Below are 25,023 nucleotides of genomic sequence, written 5' to 3'. Positions count from 1 at the left end.
CTTCATCAGGTTTCCCTGCTTAGCAGGGGATCTGCTTCTCCCTCTGCCCTTTCCTCTGCTCATGCCCTCTCTCTCAAATTAAAAACATCTTTAAAAATAAAATGAGGGGATCCCTGGGTGGCTCAGCGGTTTAGCGCCTGTCTTTGGCCCAGGGCGCGATCCTAGAGTCCCGGGATTGAGTCCTGGGTTGGGCTCCCGGCATGGAGCCTGCTTCTCCCTCCTCCTGTGTTTCTGCCTGCCTCTCTCTCTCTCTTTCTCTCTCATAAATAAATAAATAAATAAATCTTAAAAAAAATAAAATAAGATGTAACCAGAAGATGCACAAAACAGACCAAAAATATATCAAGGCAGGTTCAAGGTGCCATGGAGTAAAAACATCTACCCTGTCTCTACTGCCGAACACAACCATAAAACCTGGATAGAATACATGCAGCTGCTAGCTGAGGACTCGGACAAGGGAACAGAGTCAGGTGGGCTGGGGAATTAGAAGTGAGTTTACCACTCTTTCCCCTCCATCAGAACTCAATACAACCCCGAGTGGGCATGGGTGAGAGCTCTAGGAAAAGCCTAGGTCTGGATAAGGAACAGAAAAGAGGTCTCCTAACATCAAAAGAGAACACAAAAATCTCACTTTTTGGTTTTTTCCTTTCAACATTCTCTCACATTCAGCTCTGAAACCATCCTGTGGGGGTGGCAATAGGGGTTGCGAGCCTAAAACTTCAGAGGGAGGGGAAGTTTCCTAGCTGGAGGAGCTGTAGTTCTCAGAAAGCAGGGCAGATGGCACTTGTTTTATTTCTCTCTCTGTCCTACCACTTCTTGGCCCTGTCGGTAAAATAAAACCCAGCTTTCTGGCTAGAGGAATGGAATGGGGATGTCGAAAAGAATCAAAGTACCAGGGAGATCACAGAAAGAAGAAACTGAAGAAAGCAAACTTTTAAAACTGGGATGAACTTATGGGCCCATCTTACGGTGTGTAGGTATGGGTATGACCCTAAACAGGATACAGACTCCCCATAAAATGTGAAGAACAAAAGTAGCATACAATCTAGGTAAGACACAATGTGAGTCCAATAAAGCAGAGAAACAGAACTAGCAAGTAAACATGTATATGCAGAAAAAGTAATTGTCATGAGGATATTTAAATAGGGGAAGGAAAATGCTTTGCAGCATGGGTCTTTACATCATTTGCTCTCTGGTTTTCTAAATATTGATGACTATTTCCCATCATCATATACATCTTTGTCTTCAATCTTTTCCACTTGCTAATGTCAGACTGCAGATGGTCATCACTTAGGTTAACACTTCCACCCACTCAAATGTTCAAGAAGCAAGGTTAAATTGTGTATAATTTTCAAGTTCAAGAACACTGGAAAGGTATTTGATCTTACTAGTAATTAACCAAATACAAATTAAGGCATTTTGTTTCCCCTATAAAAATTAGCACAGAATTTTAAAAAATCAATGCTGGTAAAGGTAGGATAAGACAGTCTCATTCACTACTAGTGTTAAGTACAAACTGATACTATCATTTTGAAAAAAGGAATTTTGCACACCATCATAATTAAAAATATGTAGATAGGGGTGCTCGAGTCGCTCAGTTAGTTAAGCATCTGCTTTTGGCTCAGGTCATAATCCCATGCCCCTTACTTAGCAGGGGGTCCACTTCTCCCTCTCCCTCTATCCCTGCCCCGACTAGTGCTCTCTCTTGTGCTCTTTCTCAAATAAATAAATAAAATTTGGAAAATGTAGATAATTTGCCCCATAAATTATGTGTCTAGGCTCTTACCCTAAGGAAATAATTTGAAAGATGAAAAAGCTCCATAAAGACATTGTTTTTTAGAATAGTAAAAAAACATGGAAATGACTTAAATGTCCAACATCAGGGAAATTAGGGTAAGTAAATTACAATACACCCCTTGAGTCAAATGTAGCCTTTAGACATATTTTCTGAGAATTCACAATATGGAAAAATGCTTATGCCAAAATAAAAGTTAAGAAAGGACACATACTGATTACACATTTTAACCATGTTACAGCATATATAGAAATAAATACTAGAAGGAAATAAAGTAGATTTCAATATTTGGAAAGTTATCATTTATTTCTTTTATTTGAGAAAGACCAGTCTCATGATTTATATTACTTTGTGATTTTTCTAAGGCATGAATCTGAAATATGTCCCAGGTGGCTAAAATTCAGGAGTAAAACCCTTAGCTTGAGGGTGACCTAGGGGAGCAGAGGCTGTCTTTCCTGCATAATCTCCCCTGCCCTTACTTCCCAGGGAAAGAACTAGTGCTACTGCAGGAGATGATATAGTGAGGGAATGGATGGCTCCCAATGTAGAAGTGGGAATATAACCAGTCACCAATGAATTTAACACCAGTGTCTGAAGAAGGCTCTACTGGTCTGCACTCAAGAAAAGTCTGGATTTTTTTAAGTTATATTACTTTATAGGGACAGTTATATCCTATAGTACTATTTGTAAATGAGGGAATTCACAGAGGTCTTAGGATATATCCTGGAATGTCCTAAGTATACTGCAAATCAAAATGTTAAAACCGGGCAGCCCGGGTGGCTCAGTGGTTTAGCGCCTGCCTTCAGCCCAGGGTGTAATCCTGGAGACCCGGGATTGAGTCCCACGTCAGGCTCCCTGCATGGAACCTACTTCTCCCTCTGCCTGTGTCTCTGCCTCTCTCGCTCTCTGTGTTTCTCTCATGAATAAATAAAATGTTGTGTTAAAAAAAAATGTTAAAACCATTTAGAGTGTGACAGGATACAAAAACATTTTCAATTATGTCTTTTTGTATTTTTTAAATGTTCTACAATAAGAGGAGGGAACAAAAAAAAAACAAAAAAAATAAGGGGGGGGGGGACTAAAAATTAAATCAGTTCTAAAATATAAGGCCCTTTTCTCTACTAGAACAATTAAAGTATGTGACAGGAAAACCCAATCACACAAAGAACATGGTAGAAAACAAATCTCCATGTCTCATGCTCACCTTATAGCACCTGTATTTATACAGAACCACCAGGAGAATAGTCATGACAACAATGACGCTGATCATGATAGCAGCATTCAGAATTGAGTGCAGGGCTCTCTGCCCCACGGTCTCAGTATCTTCCGTGAAGGGGGTATAGATTCTATAATAAAACAAAATACAAAAGCCCAAAGTAAGTATTAATGGATATCTCAAACCACATTCCTCTCCAACACCAGTTTTGTTTCCTTGATTCAACTGGTATCTTATAAGTGACTTTTACCCATCTCAGCAATCTAGCCAAGAATTGTGGAAGCAAATTTGCCATACTCTAAGTGCTTCAAAATAAAAGGAGAGATCTAAAATGTAGAGAGGGGGATTTTTGTGAGCCAGACACTGGCTCCATCTAGTGGATGTTTCAAATTGAAATAATTACTCCTCAAATGTTCTTTGTCCACATTAGCGATTTGTTTAAAGAACTGGATTCTACTACATAAACTACCTGTGCTACAAGTCCTTGTCAAAGGAAAGTGGCTTATGTAATGGCTTACAATTATTTTTTTTATCTACAGGGTGACTGCAACTGGAGTTGTTTTGATACATCACATATCCATTTTCCCCTTGGTTTCTCATTCACATAAACATACTTTCATTCCAGGTTTCAATGTTCCCAGCTAAAAGAGTTGACTTCTGACTCCCTTACAGTTAGATGTGGCTGAGACAAAGTACGGCCAATGAGTTAAAAGCGGATGTGTTGTGTGGAACTTCTAAGAAAGGCGTTAAATCTGCTGAGAGATGTGTCTTATGTCTTTTTCTCCCCCACTCCACTCCTTCATGCTTCCTGTTGTCTGAATTAAAGCCTGGAGCTCCAGTACTGATAAGGAACTTTGAATAACCTAAAGGATAGAAGCCAAAGAAAAAGAAAGGAGCCTGAGTCTTTGATGAATGTGAAGTCACACTACCAATGTGTACTGATCACCCTGTACTGCTCTGTGGGAAAGAGATAAAATATGTACACCATTTAAACCATTTGTTTTGATTTCCTATAATAGGGTCAGGAAACTTCCCGTTAAGGATTAGAGAATACATATTTTAAGTTTTGTGGGTCATATGTTCTCTGTTGCAACCAATGAATCCTGCCATTGTAGTATGAAGGCAGCCATAGGCAATACATAAATTAATGAACCTTATTATGTTCCACTAAAACTTTATTTACAAAAATAGGTGGTGGCAGGCATATATGTCCTATGGGCTATGGCTTGCTAACCCTGTTCTATACTATATAGCCAAAATTAACTAACTTATAGAGATGATATTTCCAGTCTCTTTTGACTGCTGTCACCAACTCTTGCCCCTTATTGTCTTAGCCTTTCTCCCAAAAGGTTAAAAGCTTGGCTTTTAGAATCCCACACAGTTTGCTAATTCAAATTCCAAAATCCACTTAAAACTTTGAGCCCTAGAGGGGCCCTATAGAGACCTAGAGACAGAACTAAATGAATCTGAATCAAAGCATTTTTCTTGAAGGTAAAGGGCTTATACCAACAGTACCAAACAATCTACACAACAAACTCAAGAGTCTAGAGAATGCCAGCTTGCATTAATTCTTCATCCTTTCATTTAGACATTTTTTTTTAACTGAGTAGTTATTATATAACCAGCTGTGGGAACAATCTGCCCTCATAAGCTTTATGATATATAAGAAAATCAGGCATTAAATAATGTAAATAAGTTATATATTTGCATATTGTGACAAGTGGAAAACAAGAGGTTGCTATAAGACAGACTACCTGAAAGGACCTAATTCTGTTATGAGGTTCAGGGAAATTACGTTTGAGGACTTAACATTTAAACAAAGATGAGAAGGATGACAGGAATTCATCCATCAAAGTCAGAAAAGGAAAGAACATTCCAGCAGAACAACAGGAACCAATGGCCCTGAGATGGAGAAGATTAACATTCAACTCTTAACTGCTCAATTTCAAATAAATTCAGCCTTATGAGATATAATTCCGTAACTCTTATTTTCTCTACTTAAAGCATCAAGTAATAAATAACTCCTTATTCTGTCAACTGCTCTGTCAGAGAGGATGAACTCTCTAGCCTTCGTGCCCCTTCAAAGCAGAGGCCTCCAAGGTGATGATGACACACACACTACAAAGAAAAGTCATACTAGCCTTGAGAATAAAAAAAAACACTTATACATACAGCTGTCCATCCTTCCGGGTATAGAAGCTGACTGATTTGATGGTAGCCACGACCACCACCATACAGAGAGTCACGGGGACAAAAAGCATGATCACATGTTTGGCGCCGTATTTCAATGTCAGCTCTTCATCTTCTTCATCATCTTGTTCCACCACCTGGTGTGAGCTACCCTGGGGTCGTCCATTAGATAATGGCTCAGGGTTGCCACGCCGCCGCCTTTCACTGCTGTGCTGTTCTCTACTGTCATTCTAAAAGCAAAAGAGAAACTTTTTTCAAGTCAGACTCAGTAGAATCAAGGTATTCTACAAAAAACAAAAAAATGGAACAATTAGACCTGAGATTAAGAAAAGACCCATCATTACTGGAGTTCTAAAAACTCGAGGAAAGAAAGAATTCACAAGAGGTGTGCAGTTTAGAAGTCTGGATGAATGGAGGCTCTTCAGTAAAGGAACCCAGGTCCTCTCTCTCAGCTGGCTCCTGGTTTGCCTCATTCTCCCCCTCTGTTCTCAATATAATACAATTGTACTCATCCTCTGACACTTGGCTTAAAACTGACATGTATTACATGAGATCATATTTGCTACATCTGCCAGCAGAGTAATCTCACCATTTTCAAAATTATTTTTTTTCCTTGTTCAAATTATGAACTGTTTTCTACCTTTGGTTTCATATCAGTTATACAAGGAACTATTTCACCTTCATAATTTTTAAGTAGGTTCTAGGATCCAATGTGGGATCTCAAGGTCATGGGATCAAAAGTCACATACTCTACCAACTGAGCCAGCCAGGTGCTACTCACCTTCATTATTAATAAGACTTAAAATTGGGGTGGCTCAGTCGGTTGAACGTCTGCTTTGGCTCAAGTCATGATATTGGGGTCCTAGAATTGAGCCCAGCAGGGAGTCTGCTTTCTCCCTCTGCCCCTCCTCCCACTCTCTTTAAAAAAAATATATATATATATATATATTTTTTTTTTAAAGATTTAAAATCCTTGTAGTAATACATAAAGGATCTATTATTTCTTACAACTGCATGTAAATCGGGATCCCTGGATGGCGCAGTGGTTTGGCGCCTGCCTTTGGCCCAGGGCGCGATCCTGGAGACCCGGGATCGAATCCCACATCGGGCTCCCGGTGCATGGAGCCTGCTTCTCCCTCTGCCTGTGTCTCTGCCTCTCTCTCTGTGTGTGTGACTATCATAAAAAAAAAAAAAAAAAAAAAATTAAAAAAATTAAAAAAAATTAAAAAAAACTAAAAAAAAAAAAAAACTGCATGTAAATCTACAATTATCTCTAAAAGTTATTCAAAAGATTTTTAAAAATCTTTACAGAGAGAAATTAGGTCTTAAACAATTCTGATGCCCCTCCAGCGAGAGGCATCACCACCTTGCCCTGTATAGTGAGGGAACAATAAATATTTGATGAATGATGGCATGAAACTAGAACCTTTCTTACAGTCTATAGTTTCCTCAGTCTCTTAACCCAAACACCAATTTTATCCTTATCCTGGGTTTTCCCTTTCTTACTCTTCAAGTTCAATTTCCTTTTTGGTATTACTGTTCATATCTAAAACTCAACTTTTTGTAAAGAGGAGAGTGAATCTCAAGAGCATTAATAATAACAGTAAAAATAATAGGTAACAGGAGGAAAAGAACAGCACTCCTCCTCCTACATAAGTATAGGAGATGAAAGCAGACTGTCATTGTTGCTTGTAAAATGTAATCAGCCTGGTTAAGAACAGGTTCTCTTAGATCATGTGAGAACATGTAACTCTTTTACTTCATTTCTGACTATCGAGTTTGTTACTGTTATTCATTAAAAATATATTACAATCCTAATAACTGCTTAAAATTATTACAATGTACTGGAGACTGTGATATGTGCTTTACATTAAATTCTCACAGCCACCCCATTATCACTACTTTCTAGGTAGGGAAATGGCCACAGCTAGGAAGCATTACAGAGAGGGTTTAAACCCAGGCATGCTCGACTACAGAAACCAAGCTTTAACCACCTCTCAATGTGCTGTTCACAAGACAACAGGGGAACTCTGCAGACTTAGTGTGGGCTCAGTTGTCTTCTACTTTACTTTGAAGATATTCATCCCATAAATAATTATGAATTCAATATTCCAGGTACTGTGCTATGGCAATACTGAAATTAAAAAGATCTAGATGTTGTTCTTAAGGAGACCATAAGTTAGCTTTAATATAGGCTAAATATTATATCAGAGACATGAATAAAGTGCTGCAGGACTGATCATTCCGTGTGGTCCAGAAAGGCAGCATTAAGATTCCTAAGCAGAAGAGTGAGTGGAAGGTTAATGGGCTCCAAGTGGAGACATGACAGTGGCACAAAGGTATGAAATTAAAAAGCAAGGCCTACTCAGAAAATCAGTGAGTACTCCTAGGCTGGCTGGAGAACACCGTTTGTCAGGGTTGGTGGCAGGAAAAGGTTAGGAACAGGTTTAAAAAATTTCATTTGCCATGCCCAAGGACTTTAGACTTTGTCCTGTAGGCAATAAAAAGTCATAAATTGTTAAGACTGAAGTAGTGACACATTAGATTGTTTCATTTTAAAGAAACCTGACTGCGTGGCAATGAAAAATAGGAGATATATGAGAAAGATACTTCAAAAGAACAGACAGGGCTTTGGGGCAAATTACATGTGAATGGTTAGAAAGGAGTCAAGGATGACTGGAGGTTTCTGGAATAAAGGGTTGACTGGAAAGGTGATGATGGCATTAATAGAGCAGGGAACACAAGATGAGCAGGCAGGAGAAGAGGAGAGCTATTTTAAAAATAGGAAGATAGGTGAGTGTGAGGTACCTGCAACCAGGCAGCAAAGTTCAAGGGTAGAGTTGGGGGGAGCCATTAGTCTCTACAGTTATGGAAATGAATGAAATCTCAAGGAGAGAGTATAGATGGAAAGCAGAACAGCGCAGACTTGTTGGTCATTATGTAATGTAACACCTGTGAAAAGAAAGAGTGGATGATTACCAAGGAGAGAAGTGAATAACCCCTAAGCTTCAGCAGCAGGTGATAGAAAAACCAGCCAAAGAGATTAAGAGAAAAATAAGGGAGAGGGAAGAAACTCCAGGAATCAGTACATCACAGCAGCCAAAGAAGGTTTACATTTCAGAGGTGTCACTGACAGGCAGTATGAGAGCTGAAAAGCCACTGAATTTAGCTATGGGAAGTTGGCCAATATTTTTACAAAAGTAAAACAGTTAAGAGGGAAATAAGATCATAAATTATAATAAACTGGAGGATGAATGGAAACAAGTTAAAAGCAATCATTCTTTGAAGCAAAAAGAATAAAAGATGTGACAACAGAAAGGATTCACATTTGAAAACATTTTAGAGGGATCCCTGGGTGGCGCAGCGGTTTGGCACCTGCCTTTGGCCCAGGGCGCGATCCTGGAGACCCGGGATCGAATCCCACGTCGGGCTCCCGGTGCATGGAGCCTGCTTCTCCCCCTGCCTGTGTCTCTGCTTCTCTCTCTCTCTGTGACTATCATAAATAAATAAAAAATTAAAAATAAATAAATAAATTTAAAAAAAAAAAAAAAAAAAAAAAAAGAAAACATTTTAGGGACATTAGACTTTAGCATACTCATCAGGTCAAAGAACAAGTAAAACCAGCAGAAGAGATTGAGGATACAAGACAGGGAGATAACTCATGGAACAGAGCAGGTGATAAATGGAGGTGAATAGGAGAGAAGAGTTGGCTTTACAAAGGAAGTGGTGCCCTCTACCTCAGTCTGGAGTTCGGGAGTAGCTCTTTGACCTCACAGAGAAAATATTTATGAAGAGTTAAACCTTATGAGGAATGGAAAGGAAACTATTACAAAGCACAAAAGGAAAAAAAACAACAACAAAGCACAAAAGGTAGAAATGTATACACCACTCAATAAGATAATCTTTGCTGAACACAAGTCATTGGAGTGACCAAAGTCCAGCTGGAAGACAATGTAGGCTCTGGAGGATAGGGACACAGTGCGAAGGCTGGAAAGCAGAGAGTTGAGGCAATTCATATTTCTATTTTCTTTGAGGGAGGTGACTAAGTCACGTGCTAAGAATGTTTTGTGACCAATGTTCAGCAATACAATTATGAACTTAAGGCGTTGATTACTGTGCAGTATAAACCAAAATACAATAATAGCTCTCTTTATATAGTATTTGATAATTTACTAAGCATGCTCACATTATTTCTTTTTAAGGTTTTATTTATTTATTCATGAGAGACACACAGAGAGAAAGGCAGAGACACAGGCAGAGGGAGAAGCAGGCTCCATGCAAGGAGCCCAGTGTGGGACTCGATTCTGGAACCCTGGGATCACACCCTGAGCCAAAGGCAGCCGCTCAACCGCTGAGCCACCCAGGCATCGTCCCATCATTTATTCTTTTCATATATTCAGAGGTTTTGATAGATGAACATTAAAACAATTTGTCCAAAATCTCAAGGCCACAAAATAGCAGAGGCAGGAATCAAATTCTTGTCTCTTGCTTCGAAATCTATGTTCCTTCTATGGTACCACAGCTGTCCTATTAGGCTACATGAACAGTTTAATTGGGTAAGTCTGGCATGAAAGAAGCAATCATAATAGGTTTATTCACAGTACTCAACTGGATGTTCTGGTTTATAATGAACATTAACTAACCCCACCCTGCCCCACCCTTGAAGCTGATATGGGATGCTAGAGCACTTGTGTAGTGTATCCTTTCTCTTTACAGCACTTTGGATACTATTTTTAAAATCGACTATATGTTTTAATTTCTTTAAAATACAATATATTTAAACAGGTAAAATTATCACATGGTTCTAAAGTCAAAGAATATAAGAAGGAATAAAATTTTTAAAATCTCTCACGGAACTCTCTACTTAGTTGTCTAATGCCCCAGGTTACCACTGTCATTGTTCTCTGCGGTTTCCTGATGTATATACAAGCAAATTACAAAAACATATTCTCATTCCCCCCTTTTACACAAATGGTAGCACAACAAATGCACTCTCCTGCACTTTGCTTTCTTTGCTTAACTATGTTATCTTAGAGTTTTTTTTTACATATCAGTACAGAAAGTACATCCTTATTCTTTGGAAAAAAAAAAAAAAGTTTAAACCAGCTACATAATCAGTGGATGAATGTATCATAACTATGCCAATCCCCTAAAGATGGATATTTAACTTGCTTCCAGCTTTTCTTTTTTTATTAAAGTCTTTTTTTTTTTTAATTTTTATTTATTTACGATAGTCACACAGAGAGAAAGAGAGGCAGAGACATAGGCAGAGGGAGAAGCAGGCTCCATGAACTGGGAGCCTGACGTGGGATTCGATCCCGGGTCTCCAGGATCGCGCCCTGAGCCCAAGGCAGGCGCTAAACTGCTGCGCCACCCAGGGATCCCTATTAAAGTCTTTATTTAAATTCAATTTAGTTAAATATACTGTATTATTAGTTTTAGGGGTAGAATTTATTTATTTTTTTTAATTTTTATTTATGATAGTCATAGAGAGAGAGAGACAGAGAGAGAGAAAGAGAGAGAGGCAGAGACATAGGCAGAGGGAGAAGCAGGCTCCATGCACCGGGAGCCCAACATGGGATTCGATCCCGGGTCTCCAGGATCCCGCCCTGGGCCAAAGGCAGGCGCTAAACCGCTGCACCACCCAGGGATCCCATACGGGTAGAATTTAGTGATTCATCAGCTGTATATCACATCCAGTGTTCATTTACATCAAGTGCCTTATTTTTCCTTCCCTTCATCTACGGGCATCTGTTTTGTTAAATTCCACGTATGAGTAAAATGATATGGTATTTGTTTTTTTTCTTATTTTTTTTTTTTAGCATAGTACCCTCTAGTTCCATCCACTTCTTTGCAAATGGCAAGATTTCACTCTTTTTGATGGCTGAGTAATATTCTATTGTATACATATATACCACATCTTCCTTATCCATTAATCTGTCGATGGAGTGCTGGGCTCTTTCCATATAGCTGCTATCAACATGCTTCCAACTTCTTGCCATTTACAAACAGTGCTGCAATAAATGCCCCCTATAAGTGATTTCACAAGTACAGAGCATATATATAGGGTAAGTTTCCTTAAGTAAAACTGCTAGGTCAAAGTATATATGATACATATATGTATATATGATACATATTGCCAAATCACCCTCCCAATGGGTTGTACCATTTTAAAGACTCAGCAGTAGAGGAGATTCCTATTTCAAAAGGCTCTACCAACAGAGTAAACTATGAAATGCTTGGATTTTTACCAATCTGATAGGTTAAATATGCGAACATGGTGTAACTTCTTTTATTATTGAAAAGGATGAACGCTTTTTTTTCTATGAACTAAGTATTCATACCATTTACCATTGGCTTATGGTACTTAGAACCATATCTGGCTTATAGTGCTTTTAGTTTCTAGGTTTAATTATTACTTATTAATTTTTTAAAAAGTGAATGCCAGGGATACAGCAGTTGAAAAGACAGATAAGGTCTCTGCTGTCATGAACTGATCTCAAGCAGGAGGAGAGAGATAATAAATAAGATGTGGGATAATACTAAAACAGGGTGATGTGATTTAAAAAAAACAAACAAACAAACAAAAAAACTTGGGATGGGACTACTTTTAGATAGCGTAGCCAGAGAGTATCTTTCTGAGGAAGTGACATTTGAACTGAGACCAAAAGGATGAAAAGATGTGAAAGGCCTATTGTAGAGTAAGGGATCAATTCATCAGGTCAGAGGTGTCCAAACCCTGCACATTCCAAAGAAAGATTTGGCTGGTTCCTAGAGATAACCTCTAAGCCCTTGAAGAATGTTTTTATTTACATGAGGCTCTGGGCCACACTGCTAACAATGTGATCTATGAAGGTCTTGGGCCACAAAGTATCTGCTTGACTTTGGGAGGGGCCAGAGAACTATGGTCAGTCATGTCTACAGGATCAGCCCCTAATAAAACTCCTGGACACCAAAGCTTAAATAAGTGTCCTGGTCAGCAATACTCTGTTTATGATGTCACATACTGTTCCTGGGAGAATTGAGCACAGTTCTACAACTCCACTAACAGAAAAAAACTGGAAGCTCTTGCCTGGTATCTCTTGGACTCTGCCCTGCAATGCATTTAACTGCTAATTTTAATTTGTATTCTTTCTCTGTAATAAACTATAACCAGTGAACATAACAGCTTTTCTGAGTTTTGTGAGTCCTTCTAACTATTCACTTAATATAAGCATGATCCTAGAGAGCCCCAAATATACTTGTACACTGAAAATGACAAAATATGTGCTAAGAGAAATTAAAGAACAAAAGCAGATAGACAAGACTATATCAAACTTTAAAACCTCTTTGTATCAAAAAAACAATCAACAGAGTAAAAAGGAAATCACACAGTAGGAGAAAATATCTGCAAATCATGTATCTGATAAGGGGTAAATATCCAGAATACATAAAGAACTCTTACAGCTCAATAACAAAAAACAAATAATCTGATTTTAAAATGGGCAAAGGACTTAAATAGATATTTCTCCAAAGGACATATACAAAAGACCAATAAGCATATGAAAAGATGTTCAAGATCACTAATCATTAGAGAATAAAAATCAAAATGACAATAAGATACCATCTTATACCCATTAGGATGGCTACTATCAAAAAAATAAAAGTGGGTCACCTGGGTGGCTCAGTTGATTGTCTGCCTTTGGCTCAGTTAGTGATCCCAGGGTCCTGGGATCAAGTCCTGCACTGGGCTCCCTGTGGGGGAAGACTGCTTCTCTCTCTGCCTATGTCTCTGCCTTTCTATGTCTCTCACAAATAAATAAATAAAATATTTTTAAAAATTAAAAAAAAAATAAAAAGGATTAGTGAGGATGCAAAGAAACTGAAACCCTTGTGCACTACTGGTGGGAATGTAAAATGGTGTGGCTATTATAGACAAAAGATTAGTAACAATTAACATATGATCCAATCAGATGACACCCAAAAAAAGAGCCACAAAAGAAAAAATTGATAGAGACTTCCATCAATATCTAAACTGACCTATTCCCACTTCTCAAAAAAATACTGTTAAGAAAATAAAAAGACAAGACATAAACTGGGAGAAAATATTTGTAAAGCATATATATTGTACAGGACTTATCCACAATATATAAAGAACTCTCAAAATTCACTAAGAAAACAAAGTACTCAATTTAAAAATTGGGAAAGAGTTTGGAACAGACAATTCACCAAAGATATCAGTAAGCACATGAAAAGATACTTAACATCATTATTCAAAAAAATGTAAATTAAAACCACAAAGAGATATTACTACATACCCTCTCAAATGGCTAGAAAAGTAAAAAGACTGCACCAAGTGTATCAAGAAGCATAAGAACTAGAATTCTTAAAAAAAAAAAAAAAAAAAGAACTAGAACTCATACAATGCAGGTACAGAAATCTACAACAAATTTGGAAAATGTTTTGGCAGTATCTTAAAAAGTTAAATATACCTCTATTCAATTGGATCATATTCTACTCTTAGGTATTTGCTCAAAATAAACGAAAGCATATGTATTCATGAATGTCCATAACAGCCTTACTGGTAACAACTTCAAACTGGAAACAACACGAGTACCCATGAACAAGTAAATGGATAAAAAACTGTAGTATATCCATATAATGGAATACAACTCAGCAGTAAAAAAGAATAAACTATTGATACATGCTATGCCACTGGTGAAATCTCAAAATAATTCGAATAAATGAAAGAAGCCAGACAAAGAGTATACACTATATGATTTCAATTGTGCAAAAGTCTAGGAAATGAAAACTAGACGATGGTGATAAAAACTTTATCAGTAGTTGCCTAGGGATGAGCCGTAGCTACAGAGAGGCAAAAGAGACAAACTGCAAAGAAATGTGAGGAAGCTTGGGGAGTGATTAAGCTCATTATCTTGACTGCTGTGGTGGTTTTAAGGGTATATATACAAATATCAAAATGTATCAAATTGTATACTTTAAGTATGGGTGGTTTACTGAATGCCAATTATACTTCAATTAAAAAAAAAGTATCTTTGCTCAAAAGGGGTGTATAGGTGCTCTGAAACTATTAGCTGACACTAGAACTACCAAGAGATTTCCAAAATGTAAAATCCTGGCAGCTAAATATTAGTATGATGACTTAGCATTATTTTTAAAGCTAATTTTTTTTAAAAACTTTTTTTTATTATGGAGAAAGTTAAGACAAATACCGTCAGAAGCATAAAATGGAAGTCCCATGTGCACTCTACTCATAGCTTCAATTACTACCAGCTCGGGGCTAATCTTATTCCACTTACTTTCCCATACACCTTGCCCCCTCTAGTATTATTCTGAGGCAAATTCGGACATATCATTTCCTTCCTAAATATTTTAGCATATACCTCTAAAGATTAAGAATATAAGGGGCTTCTGTGTATGTAGCTTGATGGGTCATTACTGGCTTAAAAAAAAAAAAAAAAAAAAAAAAAAGATGGGGATCCCTGGGTGGTTCAGCGGTTTAGCGCCTGCCTTTGGCCCAGGGCGTGATCCTGGGGTCCCGGGATCGAGTCCCACGTCGGGTTCCCGGCATGGAGCCTGCTTCTCCCTCCTCCTGTGTCTCTGCCTCCCTCTCTATATATATGTCTCTCATAAATAATAAATAAATAAGTTTAAAAAAAAAGACTACTTTTTGGAGACGTTTTAGGTTCACAGCAAAACTGAGCACAAGGAGAGTTCACTTATACCCTTGCCCCCACACAGCTGCCACTACCCCCACCCCCACTGCTATCACCATCCTACACCAGATTGGTACACTTCTACAATCAACGAGTCTATATTTACATGCCATTATCACCCAAAGTCCATAGTTTATGTTAGGGTTCACTCTTGATGTTACACATTCCATGGGTTTTGAAAAATGTATAATAATATGTATCCATCATAGTACCATTTGGAATAGTTCCACTGTCCTAAAATTCCTCTGAATTCTGCCTATTTATTTCTCCCTTCCCTATTACAACTTTGGGCAACCACTGATCTTTTTACTGCCTCCATAGTTTTTGCCTTTAAAAGCTATTTTTAAGGTTTAGAAAAACAAGTGCTGTAGCCATTATAAATGATTTCATTTCAGTGGCAGAAGGAAGGATTACTCACTATATAAATGTTGTAAGTGTCAGGGAGGGTGGAGTCCTATGGGAAGTGGTTAAGTATGTGGGAAGTCAGTTCCTACGAAGCCAGATTCCCCAGGACTCCTACACCACTAAGTCAGAGGCTTCGTTTTAATTCTTTCTCCCTTCTCCTTAAAAAAAATTTTTTTTAGATTTTATTTATTTATTAGAGACAGACACACAGGCAGAGGGAGAAGCAGTCTCCACGCAGGGAGCCAGACGTGGGACTCGATCCTGGGCTGAAGGCGGCGCTAAATCGCTAAGCCACCAGGGCTGCCCCCTTCTCCTTACTTTAAAACATGATGCAAATACAAGTCCAGCCACCAAAAGCATGTGGACCTCAAGCAAAGGAGAATACTTCTCAAGCAGCAAAAATTGTGGAGATGTTTTAAATACAGTGTAGTACTTGTTGTTGTTTTTAAATCTTGTTTTCTGCTTGCCTTTTTTAAGTCTTATTTTTATAATTGAAAGATTATAAACATAATAGGGATCCCTGGGTGGCGCAGTGGTTTAGCGCCTGCCCTTGGCCCAGGGCACGATCCTGGAGACCCGGGATCAAATCCCACGTCGGGCTCCTGGTACATGGAGCCTGCTTCTCCCTCTGCCTATGTCTCTGCCTCTCTCTCGCTCTCTCTCTCTCTCTCTCTCTGTGTGACTATCATAAATAAATAAAAATTAAAAAGAAAAGAACCACCACCATAATCTAAAAAAAAAAAAAAGATTATAAACAAAATAAACATTTTTTAGAAGTTTTAAGAAGTGTCACAAACTTTTGTTTCTAACGTGGTGTCCTCCCTAATCCTTGCCCCACAAAAGGAACATGGTGAGCAATCTTAAGTATTTTCAGATTTAATTTTGTTTTTTTTAAGTAAGCTCTACACCCAATGTGGGACTTAAACTCACAACAGAGATCAAGAGGCACATGCTCTACTGAGTGAAGCAGCCAAGCACCCATACTTCTAGATTTTTTTAAAGCCATGTTCTATAATTTGATTATGCTTAATAATACTTCAGATAATACCTTTTTATGCCAGTATATTAAACCTCAATCTTAACTACTATAATAGCAGCACAGTAATGACACTGATGATAATAACTGCTAAGATTTATTGACCCATGTATGTGCTAGACACTATGCTAAGCACTTCAGGTGAGTAATAAACTTTGAGTTCATTAATATTATAAACTTCATTTAACAGATAAAGAAACTAAAGCTTCAAGGCTAGATAATTTGCCAAAAATCACAGAGCTAAGAAGGTCTAGAGCAGCAATTCTAATTCAGAGTTTGTCAAATCCTATTAACCATTACCTTATAGTACTGACTAGATAAACCATAAGTAACCTAAGATTGAAATGATCTCAAAATTCTCATTGTTACCCATAATATTTCATCAAATATGTCGGTCTACATTTTTTGGCATTCTTGTGGTAATATTTTTATAGGATAAAATTCTAAAAGTGGAAATCCTAAGTCAAAGGTATATGCATTTTTAGATTTAATTGCCAAATTATTTCCAAAAGGCCTGTGTATCTGCAGACTTGACAACTTGCCTCCAAATAAAAAGAAATTAAACTCCCATGAGCAGCACATGTCAATGCCTATTTCCCCCGAATTTTGGTAGCAATGCTTTTTTTCTTAAGATTTTATTTAATTTTTTAGAAATAATCGCTATACCCAATGTGGGGCTTAAACTTACAACCCAGAGATCCAGAGTCACAGGTTCTACTGACTGAGCCACTTGCAATGGGTTTTATTCCTTGCTCACTGGTAGGTAAAAACAAAACCTTTTCATTTCTGTTTCTTATTACTAGGAAGGCTGATCAACTAGTCTTTTCATATATTTATTGACATTTATATTTCTTCTTCCTCTTCCTTATATATTGCTCATATCTTTTGGCAATGCTGTTACTGGGTTGTTTATGTTCCTTTTGACTTTGTAAGAATTCTTTGTATCTTAAGATATACCTGTCAGTATGCATTATAAAGCCTGTGCTAGTTTATTTTTTTACTCTTTCATGGTAGTTTATTGCCACACTTAAGTTTATAGTTTTATATTACTGAATATGAATGTAATGATTTTGAGGAAAATAACTTCTTACTATACCCCAAAACCTAATGATTTTTCAACATACATAATTACACAGTTACAATGAATGGTCACAAATATCATGTCCTGCTTTCTTAATCTAATATTACTACTTCATGTTTACACTTCCATGTAATAACTGTCACCATGCCTAAAAAGTTACATTTCAGTATGCTGATATGCTTACTGTCTGCATATTATTTATTTACTTAAAATGAATATTTATTTATAATAAAAAGCAACAATCCTATAAGACTATCCTATTAGATACTGTTTGGATTTCTACATTTAGAAATGTGAAGCTCCTGAGCCTGTACTATATGAAAAACTAGAAGAGAAGCTTAACTGAAGAACTGGCAACTTATGTGGAACACTTGAAAATATTTATTAATCATAGGCAACATGTTTCCAACAACACACAGAATTCCATCCAGCACCTGGCCAAGCTTCATGATTGGCCAAGCTTCAGGATTCCCTGAAGTTAGAGCTTTAACTATTACTCTAACAGAAAGGAAGGCTGTCATTTCCCTGAAGAGCTGATACAACTTTCAAAGGAAACATTTAATATTTATGGGGTTGTTGTGTTATGCTTGAACTTAGGGTGTTTTTTGCTGGTTTGTTTTTAACAAATTCTTAAGATCTGTGCCCAGGATTTCTGACCACTCTCATGCAGAACCAAGCATTTTCCTCTGGAAGTCACGGAGACTAAGTTTTCTTTCTCCTTACTTCACTTTGACATACCTAGGAAATCAGATTCATTACTATAAATACTATAATAACACTCTCAAAGGCTTAGTGGGCCCGATTCAGTTTAAATTTAGATCACTCCTTTCATTTATTTTCTCAAGGTCCCAAGTACTTAAACACTAAATAGCTTATAGATCTGTCCACTGTTTAATTTTATAGAATTTCTCACACTTAAAAAAAGTGACCCATCATCATTTAATAAAGTTAGTTCTGCCAGTCTATGGTTTGCTAACAACTTAATAAAGTTATTTGCATTTAATGTTTTAAATTAAAAAAAAAACAATGCAGATAACCTTCATTTATAATGATTAAACATATATATATATATATATTTTTTTTTAAACTGGGGCTTTTTTTTCCCCCCAATGTGAGGTTTGAACTCACAACTCTGAGATCAAGACCTGAAGAGTCTTGGAGACTCTTGGAAAGAGTTGGAGGCTTAACTGAATGAGCCACCCACACACCCCAAGACCAAACATACTTTAATGCTATAAATTTAGCAGTTGAAGGTAATGGACTTAACACAAGTTTTCTTCAGCAATTGCTTTATATAGAGAATCATTATTGATCTCTCAATGGATTACTACTTTAAAGCTTTTTTAGTTATAAAAATGGCTGATTTTTTTCCTATTATAAGTCAAAAAGGCTGCTGCTGACAATTTCTTTATGGTCTAGGAAATTTGGGTCAGAATAAACTAATATGAATAAAAATATTGAATAGTCAACTTATAAATCTAATCATTTTTCTCTAATGTCACTTTCACTTTATTTCTTTACTCAAATATATTGGTTCCCAAAACCTAGACCAAAAGTATTGATAAGATCTGAGAATGGGTCAGAAATGCAAATTCTGTGGCCCCACCTCAGACTAACAGAATCAGTAACTTTGGGTTTGGGGAGCCAGAGAATTTTTATTGACAGCTCTTTAAGGGGATTCCAACGTACACGAGGTTTGAAAAATCACTGCTCTAATACACATTTTTAAAAAGTTAATTAACAATATAAACAAATCTTAAGTCTTACTTTTTAAAAAATCTACTTTTTTGTGTCTTAGAAAAGGTCTCAGCTAATCTACATAAAAGGTGTAAGTCTCCACAAAATCAAAATATAAATTTTCACTATTCTGAAGTTTATATTTTCAATTTCCTCTAGCTTTAGTATATTATCATCATGTCAGCTGAAATGGAGGCTGACTTCTGGCAAATAAAAACAAGTCAAGGGAAAAGAGCTGTACCCATCAAAATTTTGCACCAGAAAAATAAAACCTTACAAACTCTTTTTAATAGGTACAGTAAACCTAAAGATTATGACAGATCACAAACTACAGAAAAAGACCCAAATAATGTTCTTGTTAGAGCCACTTAAAATCCAACCTATATAATACATTTAGGAAATCACGAACTTCAATTATTTCACAATTTGTAAACTTTGGCTTTTGTCAGAAATAGTTGAGTCATTACCATCTAGTCTCCAGTCCCTATAGACATAGCCAACCAACAGCAAAAACAACATGAAGTCCAAGCTAGCTTCTAGTTAGAGGTGGTGAGGGTAAACTAATGGAAAGAAGTAAAATTTCTGACTGAATGCCATCTCTAAGGAAGCAGGCACACTTTCTTGAGGGGAAAAATAAAATGAATTCTCCACCTAGTTCTTGTGACATACTGAACTAATGTTTGACAGCTGTTCTACATAAAAACTGGAGCTCTGCCCACAGTGTGATAGTAGTACACGGCAGCAAGAATCGTGATAAAAGATGACGGAGAAAAAAATAAATAAATAAAATTAAAAAAAAAAAAAAAAAAAGGGTGACGGAGAAGTGTGTCCAGAGAACATGAAGCCCAGAGAACCCTCTCACACAAAAGCTGAAGTCCTTAAGCAATGAGTAAGATTCACTTCAGATTTTTATTTGCAGACACAAAACTTAAAAATATTCTTTCTTTTAACCCCCTGCCCCAAGCCCCTTTGTTCTGCTTGTATGACTTGTATGGAAATGGTTTAAAGATACTGAGTGATCCATAAACTCCAAAGGCAGCTCAGAAACATGAATAAAGTTCTGCCTTTAGGGATTTTACAACCTAGATGAGGTCAACAAGCATGAAGTAAACATTTCTGAAGTGAAAAGGTAAGAATGATGCAACTCCTCTTATCTGTTATCAGTAGGAATTAAGATGCTTTATATGCGTTAATTTTGTAGATAATTAAAGCTTAAAAATTTTGTAGATAATTAAAGCTTAAAGTCCAAAAACTTCTTGTTGAGTAAAATTTTCTAAACTGCACTTTAAATATGTCAGTTATTTAAAGTGGAGACAGACAAACATACCTCAAGGATATAATATAAACTCCAATGATCAATATAGGCCCTTTCAAAGACCCCAAGCTATCATGCTTGTTTGGTTTCTTTCACATAAGTTGCTCTAATTCTCCTACTACTCTTAGTCACTCATCATGGAGAACCTTGAATGCTTCGCCCCTTTCCACTGACATTCCCCCAAAAAGCCTATTGTCCTTTTGCAACCTTTCTTCACATTAAAAAAATTTCTTTTAAAAATAGTTTTCTTGGGCAGCCTGGGTAGTTCAGCAGGTTTAGCACCACCTTCAGCCCAGGGTGTGATCCTGGAGACCTGGGATCGAGTCCCACACCAGGCTCCCTGCACCGAGCCTGCTTCTCCCTCTGCCTGTGTCTCTCTCTCTCTCTCTCTCTGTCTCTCATGAATAAATAAATAAAATCTTAAAAAAAAAAAGTTTTCTTTTAAGGAGTGCTTGGGTGGCACAGTTGGTTAACCACCTGAGTCTTGGTTTTGGCTCGGGTCGTGATCTCAGGGTCGTGGGATCAGTCCCCCACATTGGGCTCCACATTTAGTGGAGAGTCTGCTTGATATTCTCTCCCTCCACCCCTCCACGCACCATGCTGTTTCTCTGTAAAATAAATAAATAAATCTGGGGAAAAAAGACTCCTCTGCCCCTCCACCCATTCACTCTCTCTAAAATAAATAAATAAATCCTTAAAAAATAACAAAAATTTAAAAATAAAGTTGTTTTTTTTAATTAAGAGATAACTATACTAAAGAACATCTGGAAAAAATAAAAGGGAAAAATCGCCATCACCGTTATTCTCCTTGTTTGCTTTTTCTTTTTTTCTTTAAAGATTTTATTTATTTATATTTATTATTCATGACAGAAACAGAGAGAGGCAGAGACACAGGCAGAGGGAGAAGCAGGCTCCATGCACGAAGCCCGATGTAGGACTCGATCCCAGGTCTCCAGGATCAGGCCCTGGGCTGAACGCAGCGCTAAACCGCTGAGCCACCCGGGCTGCCCTTGTTTTATTTTTCTGATACAGATGTAAAACAATGAATGGAACAGCTAAATATTAGTTGGACTATACTGCAGTGTCATGCATATTAGTTTAGTTCAGTCTTCCTATATAAGAGGTGGAAAAGCTTTTTCATATTCAGGGCTGCTCGTATATATAATACTACGTATTTTTCTTAATCTATTTCTAATTGAAAAAATACAAATAACTTTCACTTTTAAAAGGAAAGAATAATTCGCCAACTTAAAGCATTTCAACTATGCACCATAAACAAACTGAAGCTACAGTCCTGGAAAAAATATCTGAAAAGCACATAGCCAACATGAGATTAGCATCAAAATATACATTCCAACAAAATCAATAAAAGACAACCAAGGGCTGCCTGGTTGGCTCAGCGTTTGAGCAACTGCCTTTGGCTCAGGATGTGATCCCGTGGTCCTGGGATCAAGTCCCACATGGGGCTCCCTGCATGGAGCCTGCTTCTCCCTCTGCCTATGCCTCTGCCTCCCGCCCCCTGTTCCCCGTCTCTCTCATGAATAATAAAATCTTTTTAAAAAAATTTTTAAATAAATAAAATCTTAAAAAAAAAAGCATAAGGAAAAAGGTTCCACCTTATTAGAATTTAGGGAAATACAATTAAAACAACATGAGGGGTCGTTTCAAACTCACCCAACTAACACACACTAAGACAATACCAATAATTGGTCGGGATGTTAAAAAAAAAAAAAAAAGGAAAATTGCTGTATGCTTTTGATATATAACCACTTTGGAAAGCATACTGGTAATCTCTAATATAGTTTAAGATCCATAGATCCAGGGGATCTCTGGGTGGCTCAGCGGTTTAGCCCCTGCCTTTGGCCCAGGGTGTGATCCTGGAGACCCGGGATCGAGTCCCACGTCAGGCTCCCTGCATGGATGGAGCGTGCATCTCCCTCTGCCTGCGTCTCTGCCTCTCTCTGTGTGTGTGTCTCTCTCATGAATAAATAAATAAAATCTTTAAAAAAAAAAAAAGAGATCCATAGATCCATATACCCAACCGCAGCAATTATCATTGAGAAACGCACACACGGGCAGAAGGATTAATGAATCAGAATGTTACTGCAATACTGTTGGTTACTATGAAAAACTGGAAACTACTAAATATTTATAACCAAAGATAGATTTTTATATATTTACAAAATAGAAAATGAAAAAATAGAGCTATATGCATTTATATACATAAATTCTAAAATCATGTCTCTTCTACAACACATACTCATACATTTAAAAAATGTGGGGATTTTCTTCTGCAACTTTCACATACAAACACATATACTTCACATACACTTTCAAAACATGCAGAATGATATATTAAATATTATTTATGTTCATATACTATACTACTATTCTGGGAAAAAAAGAAGAATGTGGGAGAGGTGCTTCAATTTTATCTGTAATTTCTTTTTGTTATATAACTAGGCCATCTGTCCAAATTAATTGCAAAATCTTGTTTTGTTAGGATTTTGCTTCCTGTCAGTTCAATATGTAACAGAAACAGAAAAAGCTTAGTGAAAATACTCCTCAAAAACAACAAAGCATACACAGCAAATAAGATGTTGTGTGGTAGGTACGTCGGTGCTTATTACATACTTCCTATATATGCCTTAAATTATTTCACCAAAATTTTTTTTTTGAGAAATAAATATTTGGGTTAAAAAAAAAAAAACAAAAACACTATTTTTCAGCTCTCTGACTAATCTCATCAAACTTAAATTCCCTGTATTGTGAATGAGATTACCTATAGTAGCCTACAAAAGGAAAATATCTCTGGGCTAAGGCAGCCCATCATGTATCTGCTAAGGATGGAAGAAGAATGAAGTCATGGGCAACATTTCACTTCTGGAAAGAAAAAATGTTTTAAATGTTATCTTCTATTTGAACATAAACAATGTATCATTGCAATAATACTTGAAGTTACACAACAAAGTCATCTAATTGATTTAGACTGGTTTAATCAGATCCAAAATAATTTCAATTTCATTATACTTCTGATAGGGTAATCAACTTGATCCTATTTTCTCAGGACTGTCTTAGTTTTAAACTGAAAGTCTTGTGTTCTAGGGACCTCTCAGTCTCAGGCATACCAGGACAGCTAGCAACACTAACTCCTGGTCACAACAAAACTGCTGAATTTATCTAGTAAATCATTTTAATTGTACAGATGGGAAAAATGAGGTACTAAGAATTAAATGATTGAAACCAACTAACACATAGCTGTTTCAAATTACAACTAGATCAAAGTTAGTTCTTTCTTTTGAAGGACCTATTTATGTGTCACTCAGCCACAACCCCTAAATGCGAATCATCCGTATTCTTGAACAGTTTTCAATTCCGGTTAGCCTCATTTGTTTTTCCCAAACTCAAATGATTGCCGCATAATGGGATACTCCTGACTTTGAGGAAGATATTGAGTAGAGGAAAGGAATAGAAAGTCCACTTCTTTATATTGATACTGGTTAAATTCTGTAGGAAAGTTACTCTTTCCAGTTTCAAATATATTTTTAAATGAATGTTCATTTATTTTTGTAATATTTAATGTAAACAGCCTGTTGTATACTCTAGAGTATATATTCATAGATAAGCACCTTATTAGAGAAATTCAAAGGAGGGGAAGACCGAAGGAAAATCTGCTCTCTTATGATGAATGAAATAACATTTGTGACAGTACCTTTCAGAGTCCAACACACTGACAACATTCAATATCTTAGTTTCCTTTCTTGAACAGTGTGGAAAGAAACTTTCCACATCTCTCAATTTCCTTGACTTCTCAACTAGCCACTGAGCAAATAAAGAAGAAATAAGCCTGATAAGGAGTTTTTATGCCTGCAGAGGCTTGTCTTCATGTGCTTGTATTTAACAAACCCAGTATCCTAGAGGAGAAATAAAAGAGCTGCTTTCAATTAATCCATGAAAACAGTCATCTACATTCAATTTAAATTTGGACTTACCCTCATTTTTTCATAACCAACCAAAGCATATACACAATGGCTTCTTTATAGCTAAAAAACTTAACAATGAGATTCTTTTCCTTTTTCTTTGTATTTTTTTTTTAAAGTACACTGGTGCAAAATGAATATACAGACTTAGTATTTTCTTTCCCCCAAATTTTTTCATACAATATCTCCTTTCAGTATTATGTAACATTTCTCCTGGGTAAGAGACATTGGAACAACAGAAAGAACATTAGAGGAAGTTTGAAATTAGAAAGCACATTTTATGTTCCAGGTCTGTCATTTAATTTTCTATGTGATCCTGGACAAGCATTTAAACTATTAAAAGGGAACAAGGGCACCTGCCTGGGTGGCTAGTTGGTTAAGTGTCTGACTCTTGATTTCAGCTAAGGTCATGATTTCAGGGTCCTGAGATTAAGCCCTGCCTCAGGGCTCCACATTCAGCAGAGAGCTGGCTGGAGGATTCTCTCCTCCTCCCTCCGCCCTGCCCCCTGCTCTCTCTCCACCTCCCCCAATTAAATAAGTAAATCTTAAAAT

General features: G+C 37.0%; 1 protein-coding gene across 3 annotated transcripts in view; it reads right to left on the bottom strand.

Annotated features, from left to right (window-relative positions):
* PSEN1 (presenilin 1) overlaps positions 1 to 25,023 on the bottom strand; it is a 79,439-nt gene that overhangs the window by 40,869 nt on the left and 13,547 nt on the right. For all 3 annotated transcript variants that reach the window (XM_077909895.1, XM_077909897.1, XM_077909896.1), the window contains exons 4-5: positions 5,184 to 5,431; positions 3,000 to 3,141 (exon numbers count right to left, since the gene is read on the bottom strand). In XM_077909895.1, coding sequence (XP_077766021.1) covers positions 3,000 to 3,141; positions 5,184 to 5,431 — 390 coding nt within the window. The remainder of the gene's footprint in view (positions 1 to 2,999; positions 3,142 to 5,183; positions 5,432 to 25,023) is intronic.

The sequence above is a fragment of the Canis aureus genome, chromosome 9 (genome assembly GCF_053574225.1).
Source record: "Canis aureus isolate CA01 chromosome 9, VMU_Caureus_v.1.0, whole genome shotgun sequence".
Lineage (NCBI taxonomy): Eukaryota > Metazoa > Chordata > Mammalia > Carnivora > Canidae > Canis > Canis aureus.
Note: the sequence above shows the minus strand (reverse complement) of the source record. Positions and strands in the feature narration are given on the sequence as shown.